Genomic DNA, 13,026 nt, shown 5'->3' with positions numbered 1-13,026 from the left:
CTTGTGTAGGATGAGTGCTGAGGGGCACCAAAAACCTCTGCAATGCCCTGCTTCTGGAAATCTCCTAAATCTTCTAAAAGTGGGTTAGATGCCTGTATCCTCTGGCCTCCCAGCACTGGTACATACCTCAGTCCCAGTGCTTACCTCATGATGTTGAAATTATATCGAATACATATTTATCAAATGTCCTTTTGGGGCAAGAGATCAAATGCACACACACACACACACACACACACACACACGCACACACAAACACACAAAGTAGATGTGATAGCTGCCTTTGTAAGGGGAAAAGGGTGTATAAACAAAGAAGCAGATAGAAAAACATAAAGAATAAAAAAAAAATTTGGCAAGTGCTATGAGTATAACCAGTGGGGTCAATGACAATAAAAAAACAATGGTTGGGATTGAGGTGGGGAACTTATTTACACGTGTGTGTCAAGAAAAGTCAAGTTGAAGAGCAATTATTTGAACCAAATGCCAAGGAGTAAGAGAAAACCTTCATACAAAGGACAGGGAGAAGAATGTGCAAGCAGGAGAGACAGGGAGAGATGGAACATCTCCTAGCTTTCTGGAGAAACTCAGAGTCACTGAAACTAGGGCAGAGGCAGCCATAGGAAGTGTGTCAGATAAGGTGAAGTGGAGTAGGGCTGGGTCAGGCAGGACTTCATCTCTACCTTTCTCTAGATTATAAGTCATCCTGAACTATGGGGGTCATGCCATTTATCTTTATTTCTTCACCAATATTGCTTCTTTCTCCCTCACTCATCCCTAGGTATATAGTCCAAGAATGGTACCTAGTGGGTTTTTAGAAAACGTATACTTTCTATATCCTTAATAAGTCTTTGCTTACTTCCTAATGATGACTAAAGACTAGAAGTTAAAAATGGGATTGTGTCAGAGAACATCTTAGTATTTTGGAAGATGGAGAAACCTATCAAACCCTTTCTCTAGGCAATAATTCCATCAGACTCTAAAAATATCCCTCAGAAAGTATAAATGAGATATCTAAACAAATTTATCCTGCTTGAAAGGAAAGCAACCAATTTTACTTTTGGACTATTAAGTACCTAGGATAGTCTATATGCTCATCCTCATGACAAGAATGACCAGATAACTGGAGTAAACAAGAGGAACACGTAAAACGGTGAGGTGACACAGTACACAACGAATAATTTTTTAAATAACGGGAGCTAATGTTTATGGAGCACTTACGGTTTCAGACATTCTTCTAAGCACTGTATATGGATGACTTCATGTAACCCTTACAACAACTTTATAGAATATGTTCTATTATTTTCATTTTAGAGATGAAGAGGAGGCCCAAGACCTGAGATAAATGGCCCAATATCACATAGCTAATATCTGTCAGAACTGGATCACCCACACAATTTGACTCCAGACATTGAGGAAAGGAATTGTTCAGTGAAAGAAAGTAAGCACTGATGCAGCTCAGGAAAAAAAAGATCATCATCCTAGACTTCCTTAGGGTAGGCAGGGGAAACGAGTCAGCCTCACCTTCTGTCCTTGCTCTGGTTACCCACTATAACATCCACAAAAAATTTATAAAACACCCTCTTTATCCCTTTCAATTACCCAGCACATACCTCTATGGAGCAGATAGTTTCTTACTACTCCAAACCTTTTCTTAATGCTAAAGCACAATCTTCCCATGTCACCTTTTTTTTTTTTTAAACCCCCCAATTCTATGTTACACAATACAGAACTTTTGGGAATGTCCATGAAGACAGCAACTGTGCTAAGCTTTTTTGAGGCTGAGTATCCTCTTTCTTCTTCCATCCTATGCCAGGTTTTATGAGTACCAAACCCTTGATCACCCTCTCTGTTCTTCTTTGGATCATGTATTCAAGTGTGCTGATGCCCCACGACAGTGTGAGTATCCTGAATTGGACATAATATTATAAATGTGATTTGGTCCCTTCTTTCGTGGTGGGCTAGTTCACTATTATAATTTAAATAATGCAGCCCATGTCTAATTAGTCTTTTATGTCAGCCTCAGCTCTGTTGACTTCTATTAACATTTTGGTCAATGAGAATGGTATGAACTGATTGTTAGCCAAGAGTTCTTCCCCCGTACTCATCTACTTTATTTCTGACATTCATTCATTGAAAGCTTTCTAAACTCATATAGAGATAGGGTGCAAGTTCCATTTGATAGAGACCTTGCTTCAAAATTAGTGACTCAAGATTTGAATGTGAGAGATCTGGATTCAAATGTGAATTCCAATATTTACCATCTGCATGATCTTCAGAAACTGAGAAACTCTCAAAGTTCATCTTCTTTGTCTGGAAAATGCAGGATGAAATTAGCCTACAGGGTTGTTGTGAAATTTAAATGAGATGACATCTATAAAGAACACAACACAATGGTTTGCTACCGGGTTCAGTTTTCACTTGAGCCAGAGCAACTGAACATGGCTAGAAGAAAACACACTAGGATGGCTGAACTTACCACATGATCATTCATCTCTACTTAACTGTATCTTAAGCTCCCCTAGCTGATTTTTTTTTTCACATTCTCTGTCCTCAAGTTTCTCTTAATTCCTATGTATACTTGGCTCCAAAGGGTGAGGGTCTTTTTATGTTTTGCCCACACTAAATTCCCAGCCCCCGGGTGCAGTGCCTGATACATAACAGACACTGTGGAATGTGATGAATGAGTAAATGCACAGCACATGGTAGGTGATGAATAAATATCTGTTACTAACAGTAATTATTTCCCTGGATTTCAACAGTTTACTGGGGGAAGACAGTTGCATACACAGACCATGATCATTCAATGCAATAATGGTAGTAGCAGACCGAGGAACCCACACGTATTGATGTGAGCACATAGCAGAGGCGGAGGGGAACTATTTGATTATGTAGGTGCTCTTCAGTTGCATCTTGGCTCATCAGAAGACTACTACCCCTTTCTCTTTGGATGAGTTATTAATTTCTATTAGTCTCATTTTCCTACATGTAAAATGATTATAATGACAATGTTGCCTTTGTGTAGTTATTTCTAGGACTAAATAGGGCAATATGCATTAAACACTGACCTCAGCAGCTGGCATATATCAATGCTTAAGCATGTGAAAAAAGAAGAGTGGCGTGAGAGTAGAAGAAGAAGTTTAGGACAGAGAAGAACATATGATATTGGTAGTTTAGACAGAGGGGTAATGGTGGAGGTAGTGAAAAATGGTTGGATGGTAGATTATTTTGATGATAGAGCTAATGAAATTTTTTGATGAATTTGATGGGTAGAATGAAAGACAAGAGAAGTCAAGGATGAGTCTGCTACTGGGGAGATGGAGTTGCCATCTACTGAGATGGAAAAGACTGTTCAGGGAGTAAAATTACCTTAGACCATCCGCTGCCATCAAAAGATACATTTCTCCTCTGATTTTCCTCTTTTTTCCCCCCATACTTCTCAAATCACTTTATCAGACCCAATTTTGGTTGTCCATCATATTTTAACTAGACAATTTATTATGGGATAGAAACTTTCATTATGCCCTATTGATGTAAAGCTTATAGGCTACTTCTTCATTGTATGGGAATCTTGTTTTCTTAGATATTTGTTGTTTATCTTCCTTATTAAGATTATACCTTCTATATGGGCATAGGATTGGACCTAGTTTGAGTCTAGAATTTTTCTCTTCCAACTCCCTAGCACATATGTGACATGATATACCTGAGGGTTGCTGGTGTCTTCATCTGTAGCTATCCTTAATTAACTAAAATGATGGTTAATTTCTCCCAACTCTGCTGGCCACTCCAGCTTCATGAAAGTTTTGCATATTCTTGACTGGAATTAGGCTTATCATTGACCCATTTATCATTGCCTTTTAAAATTCAATATAAATGAAACTTTGCCACGTTGTTAACTTTTGGCTAGGGTCAAACCACTGTTTGAATGATCAAAGTCCTTTCATAGCCACAGTTCGACTCTAAACTCTGTGCTTTAATTCAGGCATATAACATGATTATTCTTCCCGTCAGAGAAGCTCAATCATCAGATACTGTATCTTTCTCCTTCTCGCTTTCCTAAATGTTCCTGACTGTACCTCTGCTCTTATGTCTATGCTCTCTAAGCGGAAAAGTTTTTCCCCAAAACTGAGAAGTGTTGCCTCATTTATATGTGAAAAAAGTGAGGTTAGATAATTTATGAAACTAAGTTCACAGAGCAGAGTCAAAGTCACTGCTAAGCTGGGCACGGTGTCATATGCCTGTAGTTCAGCTACCCCAGGAGCTGAGGCAGGAGAATCACTTGAGTCCTGGAGTTGGAGACCAGCCTGGGCAACATAGCAAGATTGCCAAGCGAAAGGCCAACTTTGCTAACTCTAATGTCTGTGCTCCTTTCATAATATGATTGTTTACAGGTGAAGAGCTTTTTCTTTACACTATATTTTTTCACTTTCTTTTCAGTTTATAACAAAATTAAAAAAAAAAAACACCCTAGGTTTCCACTGTTATATTATGACTTTGTATTTCAGTGCTACCAGTAAATAATTGGTAAAAGGCTTCATTGGGATGTGAGTAGACCTTGTAAGATGGATAGGTGAAGTTTGCCCAGAGAGAAAAAGTAGAACAAGTAATCCAGGGAGCAGGTAGAACTGGAATTAAAGTCCACATGCTTGTGGAGGGGGTGCCAGATTGTAGAATGACTTAAAAGCCCAAGTGACAGCTGGATTTTATTCTTCAAGCAATGAGGCACCAGAGTAAAGAGGGGGAGGGGAGATGATCTTGTGCATCAGGGACTTTTCTCTGCAGAGTTGCACAAGCCTAGTGTGGGCAGCCTAGTTAACTCAGGAATCCAGGCATGAGATGATAAAGGTTCCAACTAAGTTGTCATAAGATACAGCTTGTGCAATATTTGCTTCTATAACCTGTTAAATATCATTCTTCTCAGTGCCAACAGTGTTCGTGGAAACTTGAAAGCCACCTGGAGAAAAGAATGCAGGACTCTGCATTCAAAAAATAATGATATACTGTCTAGAGCATCAAGAAACCTCTCAGGGCTACTCTCTGTGGTTATTTATATCCATGTCAGGGGAGTCCCGTGAAAATTAAGTGAGTTACTACATATTCTGCAGCATTGCCCTTCACTTAGCATTGCATTACTCAAGAAGGTGGCTGCATACTATCAGGCAGATAAAGATTTTGGAGCTTAGAAAGGTTGAATGAGTTGCTTAAAGCCACAGATCCATCAAGGCCTAGGACTCACAGTACTTTAACCTCAGTGCTCTATAGTCCTTTTGATTAAGAGCAAAGTTATGCATTAATACAAGCATAGGATTTCAAGATTAAAAAAAATTAGTAAAGTTAGAGAACTCACTGATTGGAGTAGAACTTTTTCTAATTTGCTCAACTAAAAATTAGGCAAATCCACAGAATGAAATGGAAAAATTTAAAAAAAAAGTATATATATATATATATATATATATATATATATATATATATATATTTTTTTTTTTTTTTTTCCAAAAAAAAAAATTAGCCCATAGCTATTCCATGGACATATTTGAAAGTCTGGGCTTGAAATTTAAAAGAAGAAATTTAAATCTGATAAAGATACCTACTACTTCAATACTAAGGTTGTATAGTTCATTAGTCTGTCATCTTGAAGAAGCAAAGTAAAACCAGAAGAAGAAATAATTTTTAATTAGTTGTTATTTATTTATTTGGTTAGTGAATTTCCTGATATGTAGGCTCTAGCAAAAATGTCAGGCTAAATTTATCCCTTATCTGTAGGTTTGGGAAATGTGAAGTTAACATACAACTTTACTTTTTGAAATTGTCACCCCTAGGAATAAATTCCTAAATTCATAATTCTAAATTTTCAGTCCAAATGCCAATGTTATAAAACTCATTCCAGGGGTATAGAAAAAAGTAAGCTAAGCTTGTAAGAAAGATACCACTAATGTAGAAATTGTGGGCACAGCCTCTAGATTATTATTATAATAATATAGATCACTCCAGGCTCTGTCTTCCCTGCTGGGCTGACAGACAGAACAAGGGCAATCCAGTCTCTTAGAAGGACATTGGATCCTTTAGATATTTTACCTGAGTTTACCAAGTACAATGAAGAAATTAAGTAGGAATACTAAATAATATTTAATTTAGAAAAAAATAGGACACATTAAAAGACATCAACAAAGAACAGAGTAATCTCACAGATAATTGAAGTAGGTGTATTCTATCAAAACCCCAAAGATCTAAAAGTCAAGAGGCCCTTTGTACATATAACAGGCTCAACAGAATGGAGACTAAGCTTGTGAGCCAAGGAGACCTCAGAAAAGTTTCTTTTTTATTAGGTCTCTTTTTGGGGGAGGTAAGCATATTTGTGAGATGGCCTTGTGGCTCAATTGCAGCTGTTTGACAAGGTTATTTCGAAGCCATTGTGACCTGGCAACTCGGAGACCCTGGAACATGTTAAAGCTGCCAGAGAAATGAAAAACAAAACCTTCCATTTCTGTTTATAATCCCCAAGGACAGTAATAGGTGAAATAAATACCCTCACTCCCCTCGCTCCTTAGCAGACTCCCAAGAATGGATGGGTCAAGGCTCAGAGATGGGATAAAATAACACATGGGCTTAGACATTTTTATTGTGTGTGTTAGTTTCCAACTAAATACATATACACATGATTTTTGCTTTTTGACAAGGTTCTGTAAAAATGGCTTCTGAACCAAACCAGCCCTGTTCTTTACACTATAATAACAATCTTCATCTTCAGGTAAACACACAGTTCTCTTTGAGAAAGGAAAGCTCTGTGTTTTTTCTTGCTGTGGGCAAGGCAAATAGATTTTAGAGGGCTCTGACAGTTACTTGAGAGTTTTCACTTCTGTGGCTTATTCTTTTAAAACAAAGGAGGGGATTATAGCTATAGACTGAGGGGTTGTCATTGGATTAAGTAGATGGCCAAGGCTGGCTCTGCTATAAGAGAGGCATACAGAATTGAGAGAAAATGTTCTCTTTTGACTGTATAAAGAGCTTAGTCCTGGAGTCGTGAGAAATCTGAGCTTACAATCTCAAATTGAAAAAAAAAATATTTTCTCTAAATTATAACTTTTAAAATTCAATTTTCCACAACAAATATTAAAAAAGAGACTGATATATTTTAGTACCAATTCAAAGAGATGATTAAAATCAAAGAGAAAAGCACACATTCATTTATTTTGGCACTGAGTATTAATAAAAGAATACGTATTTGCAGATCAGTCATTTTATCTACCTCATATAGTATTTTTTTTTCATTTTAGTTCTGTCAATCTTGCTTACCAGTCACAAAAACGAGTGTATAATTACATTGAAATTTTGCATAGAAGTTAAAACAATTGCATAATACAATTTTGTTTTTAGTATTCTATTAAAGTCCTCAATTTTCATCCATGTATTTGGAAGTATTCATAGGGTAGGCTTTATCAGTCAAGTTTTTACTTGATAGGGGCCACCAACTTCCCACCCTGTATGTTAATATATGTTTCATTGAATACAAATTCTTCCCCAATCTTTCTTCCCTTTAAGTCATCATTTTCTCTGATGGTAGCATTCCTAGGCCATGCTATGGGTCCCTGTTCCCTGTCTCTCCACATATAGTACATGCAACACACAGCTGGGACTACAATGCAAATCTGATCCTTTCACTCTCTTCATAAGAAAAATGCAAACCCAGGGCCAAAGACACACACTGCAGGAGGGGAGACTGCAACAAAAGCAAAGCAAAGCATTTTAGATGCTCACAGACTTGTAGGCATTTGAGAAATAATAGTCATTTAATTAAAATCAACTGACACAACTCCAAAAATGTAAAATTCAGCCAAAAAAATTAAGGTGATCTTAAACCTGTAAACATCTTCAGCTCATTTCTTTGACCTCATAGGATGAGAATCTGTGGGGTGCTCATGTAATGGGATATCTGGACTCTGTTAGGAAGAATTTTCCTTTTCTGTGGTTGGAGGACCAAGCAGGGCACTTGAGCCCCGGCCCCGTCCTAGTTTGGACCATTCCGTCTCCTTGGTGGCCTAGCAGCTTTAACTTCACCAATGTTAATAGTTTATAACAGTTTCCCAAAACCATCCTTCATTTAACACTTCAAAGATCTTCTACATGTTTTCTTTTTTCCCTCTGAAGAGAATTTCCTTACTTTCTGTCTTTGCCTAAAAAATTGATGAATTCTTCAGAAGCTGGCTCAAGCATCATTACCTCATCTCCTCAAATTCCTTCTTCTGGGTCACTGTTTACCTTCAATTCATGCTTCAATGTACTTAATGTACTTTGCTTACTTGTTTTCATGACTTTTTTCTGTACTAGACTTGATAAGTCCTGAAGGATGGACACAAATGCTTTTTCTATTTTGGTATTTTCTTGCATATTCCCCAGCACAAAATTGGCACACCACTAAATAGAAATTCAGGAAAAATGATTATTATCCACATCTTCCTTTTAGCTGTGACTGTTCCATGTTAGTCTGTCCCATGACTGTCCCACAATCCATCCCACAGCTGATTATCATTTGCCTTTTCAATTTTTTGTTCAACAGCTCATTCCAGGAGAAGATCAAGGTCAGTGCTCTGCATCTTGACTCCAGATTTTGAAAACCCTGTGGCCCTCACTCTTAGGAAAAGCAGAGGAGGAGACATTGCTATTGGGATTCAAAACAAAATCCTTCCATGAATGTAACTCAATTTGTTTAGGTGCCCTGGAGTACTGATATTTGAAAATATGCAATGGCAATGAAATAGAGTATCAAATTCTGTAGGCAAAAAGCCATAGAACCAATATCCCCAAAATGAACCATTAGTGTCTTCTTTTACTCACCAACTGCACATCTTGGGAACATATTTTAAAAATCTGATCTTGTTTTAAATCATTAAAGTATTTTCCAGTGTCTACATTACAGCCAATTCTCCTTATATTATTTGTGATTGCAGCCTGTCTTTGTGATCAGTTTTTTCCACTACTTAACTGAGTGTAGTATCATTTCTACTTTGCTACTGCCTGATAGTACTGAGAAATGTAAGCTGTAAAACTGCAATCAAGAAATGTTAATAGGGGGTGACCATATCCTTTTACAGTGCTTAAAATCTTAAGCTGTAATAATAAAATGTTGGCTTTTATTTCCTGAAATAATCTGAAGAAGAACTTGAAGGAAATGAAAGTAAAATCCAACTGGATTACAAAATTAAGGCAGAGTTAAGAAAAAAAATGCTTTGAGTACCAGAAGAAATCTAAAATAAATAAAAGATAATACATTTGAGATACTACAATTTGACCCAGACAATTGCTATAAAGTTGTGTAACTGGAGACTCCTTGAAGAATCTAGTAATGTGCTCATTGGAAGAAAGCAGAAAAAACATTTTTCCCTGGATACACATGTGTATTCAACCAGCTAGCAGGACTGAAGAGAGGGAAAAATAGATTTCTGGTGGTTTACACACAAAACACTAGAACAAAACCTTGTCAGCTGCAGAATGGTCAGACTAAGCAAGCAGAGAAAATTAATTCTTGACAAGATTAGTCTATGCTTAAAGACAAAGGGGACACTATCATACCCTAGTACTGACAACCACAGCAAAAGGTAAAGCTATCTGGTGTAGTGATTAATTAGTGACTTGCAGAGTAACCTATTCTAAGTGTAGCATTCAAAACCATGGATAATTACCACGTTTTTGAGAATTTTGAAAGAATAAGGTAAAATCTCTTTTTAGTATTTGACTCGAGAGTTCCCTCAGAGGTGTTAGAGAATTCTACAAGGTTGCTGAAAGGTTTGTTGACTTTCAATATGTCTAGTTAATAGTAGCAGAAAAAGTTTAAGGGAACATGTCACATTAGTGTGTTCGTACTAGTCAAGGTTCTAGCAAATACACAAAAATCACCCTGTTCGCGAGAAAGTTAGCCTTTAACCCATGTGTAACAAATCTCAAGATGCAGAGTAAGGGGGATAGTAGAGGATAGGAAAGGTAGCAGAATACAACAGTCACTAATATGACATTATGTAAAAATGTGGATGTGTAACCGATGTGATTCTGCAATCTCTATTTGGGGTAAAAATGGGAGTTCATAACCCACTTGAATCTAATGTATGAAATATGATATTTCAAGAGTTCTGTAATGTTTTGAACAACCATTAAAAAAATATTTGATTAATAAAAAAAAAGATGCAGAGTAAGTCATGCATTCCTCCCACCCTCAGGAGTGCCTCTGCATTAGCTCTATTATTCTGTATCTCCTACAAGTTATACTTTAAAAGTATCTTTCTCTTTGTTTTAGGTATTTAATTTTATTTTGTCTATTAGCACAAAAATAAGTCCTCTTTTTTTTTCTACAGAATCCATCCTCTGCAACTTTTCTGAATATTTTTTCTGGCAACAGATTCTCCTTGAGACACATATACACTCTCTCCAGACAAATGTGCTGGAGTGCAAATGAACACATATACTTTCAGTCACACTCAACTCACACTCATACTTAATGCGGTGCTCACCATTCTATGGGTGCATTGATCACATAATTCCATCTGTGGACACCAGGTTAGGAATTCTTGCTTGGCTGGTTTGTGTTGTTCTGGCACTAAGACAAAATTATTAAGGAGAAGTCTGCCTCTGGTTCATCCTGCTCCTTTTCAGGGAACACTTACAAAGTGCCAGTGAGATGCCAGATTTAACTTTAGACAATAAGGACACAGTCTGCTGCAATTCTTTTGTCCCACCTATTTTCAATGTCTTAGAACTCCTCTGTACTTCTTTTCATTTTGACCCAAATGATCTTTAGTGGTAACATTTTAAACATTTTAATAAGTGGCAATATTATTTTTTAAAAATCATGGGGTTTGAATTTGTTGCTGAGCAAATTCCTTACCATAAAATCCTTACAAAGTCATGATCAAGTGGTAGAAATACAGATCATATCTGGATATTTATGTATTAAAATATCATTGTGCACCTCATAAGTATGTGCCATAAAATTACTAACTACTCTGATTTGAAATTTATACATGCATCAAATTATCAAAGAGTACCCCCCCAATTATGTACAATTAAAATAATTCTTTTAAAAAGACCCTTACTGATAGTAAGGGTTTTAAGTGGCTTTGAAGACTGTAGCAGGATTACCTGGCAAAAACAATTCTTCCTGAAGTTTTGCTCTGGCCTTCCGGGAAAAACATCTTTTCTTCAGCCAATCAGCTTCAAATTCACTGCAATGCTCATTTGGCCATGTGATATTCACCTTGAAATAGAAAGAAAATATCACCTAAGTGTACATTATACTTCCAAATAATTGTGTTCTCTCTGGTTACACCATTTCTCAATGCTATTTAAGGTGTTCAGGGAATCTAGTTATCCCTTGCAAGTCAAGGCGATACATCTGAGGATGAGTCCACCAAAATAGTTGTGCAAGAAGTAGAATTTAACTTGACCCAAAGTCCTTTTTCTACAGTCTCTAAACTTGTGATCCCCAAATATTCTGTGAAGACTGAAGTTAGATAGTAATTACGATTCCTGGCAAGGGTATTAGAAAGAGTAATGATAATGAGACAGAAATAATATTACTAATAAAAGTGAGAACACCTGGTCCTCAGGTTGAGACAAAGATAAAAGAATGGGAAAAGGATGCCCTTTCTGCTTAAATCTTCCCTTCTGATAAGAATTCTGGTAAATTTTGTCATGTCTCATTTGGTTTTGAAAACTATTCTTTCAGAGCAAAACTTTACACAACTACTAACTAATAAAAAAAGACATTGATAAAATTTTTAAAAATCATCAGTACTATTTTTTTGAGTGTTCACTGTATGTTGAGCAGTATGTTAAACTATTCTTTTTTAGCCATTTTATCTCATTGAGTCCTGACAGCATTACTATGAACAAATTTTATTAGAATCCCTAGTTTACAAATGAATAAACTGAGGCTCAGAACCACTGACATAGTTGTGTCTTTAATGCCATTCACGGAAAGAATAATGAGCAATAATGCAGATTTTATTAAAAATGGTAGAAGTAATAATAATAGCTTATCCTTTCATTTACTGAGTATGCTTAATTTGCATTGAGCACAACATGAACATGATCCTATAGTTGGAATATACATAGTCACATTAAAAACAAGTTATTTGACTTATTTTAGACTAGCCCCTTTATTTATTTGGAAGAGAAGGAAGTGATTCTTTAGAGGTATTACCTTTTTTTTGTCAAACTCCAGGTCTTTAATACCAATGTTCACATCAAGGGTTTCCAGGAGAAGTTTCCGTGCTTTTGCAGAATCCAGGTAGCAATCAGAGCACTGGCAGTTGTCTCGCAGCCATACAGCTGGGTAGAGAGACTCTGTCCCATCATTCCAGAGGATTTGCATCAAGTGATTCCCATCTAGTGCTTCTGCCTTTTGGATGGCACAATGCATGTTTCTGGTGTTTGAGGGTAAATCCTGTTAGCGAGCTGCTGTTAAATCAGTGTTAAAAGGAATAGTCAGATGGAGTGGATCTAAGCTTGACCTCTGTGAGTGTGCACAGTTCAAGTGGACTCTGGCCTCTGCTAGTCACCTAGCTGCCTGAGCCTGTGGATTTGACTTATCAATTCTGGGGACCTTGTTCTGATGAGAGCATTTCAGATGCTATAAACAGAAACACAGTGGCTAAAAGTAAATAAGATAAAAAGAATTCCTTGTTTTTCTTACAGAAATTTTAGATAATAAATTCAGAACCAATCCTGGCCAGGATTCAGATAAAAAGAATTCCTTGTTTTTCTCACCGAAATTTTAGATAATAAATTCAGAACTAATGACATACATACTTTTATGTTTGATAAGTCTCTGAAATTTTTTTAAAAGAAAAAATGCTCCACAAATTGATAGTATAACAATCGTGCCATTGCTATTTTAACTGATGCCCAATTGTATAAGGCCTTTGAAAACAGATATTTTCATAATACTTAACTAGGAAACTTATTCTAATCAAGGGAATATTAATGCAATTTATTTTAAGGCATACTATAAGTTAGAACATAACGTTATCTCTGGTCTATTTT

At 36.5% G+C, this 13,026-nt stretch overlaps 1 protein-coding gene across 1 annotated transcript in view; it reads right to left on the bottom strand.

Annotated features, from left to right (window-relative positions):
- The window catches only part of Bbox1 (gamma-butyrobetaine hydroxylase 1), a 51,822-nt gene extending 39,419 nt beyond the window's left edge, over positions 1–12,403 (bottom strand). Inside the window, exons 1-2 of the mRNA XM_076844282.2 lie at positions 12,185–12,403; positions 11,122–11,236 (exon numbers count right to left, since the gene is read on the bottom strand). Coding sequence (XP_076700397.1) covers positions 11,122–11,236; positions 12,185–12,403 — 334 coding nt within the window. The remainder of the gene's footprint in view (positions 1–11,121; positions 11,237–12,184) is intronic.
- Positions 12,404–13,026: the final 623 nt, after the last annotated feature.

Source organism: Callospermophilus lateralis, chromosome 2 (genome assembly GCF_048772815.1).
Source record: "Callospermophilus lateralis isolate mCalLat2 chromosome 2, mCalLat2.hap1, whole genome shotgun sequence".
Lineage (NCBI taxonomy): Eukaryota > Metazoa > Chordata > Mammalia > Rodentia > Sciuridae > Callospermophilus > Callospermophilus lateralis.
This window is presented reverse-complemented; position numbering and strand designations above follow the sequence as displayed.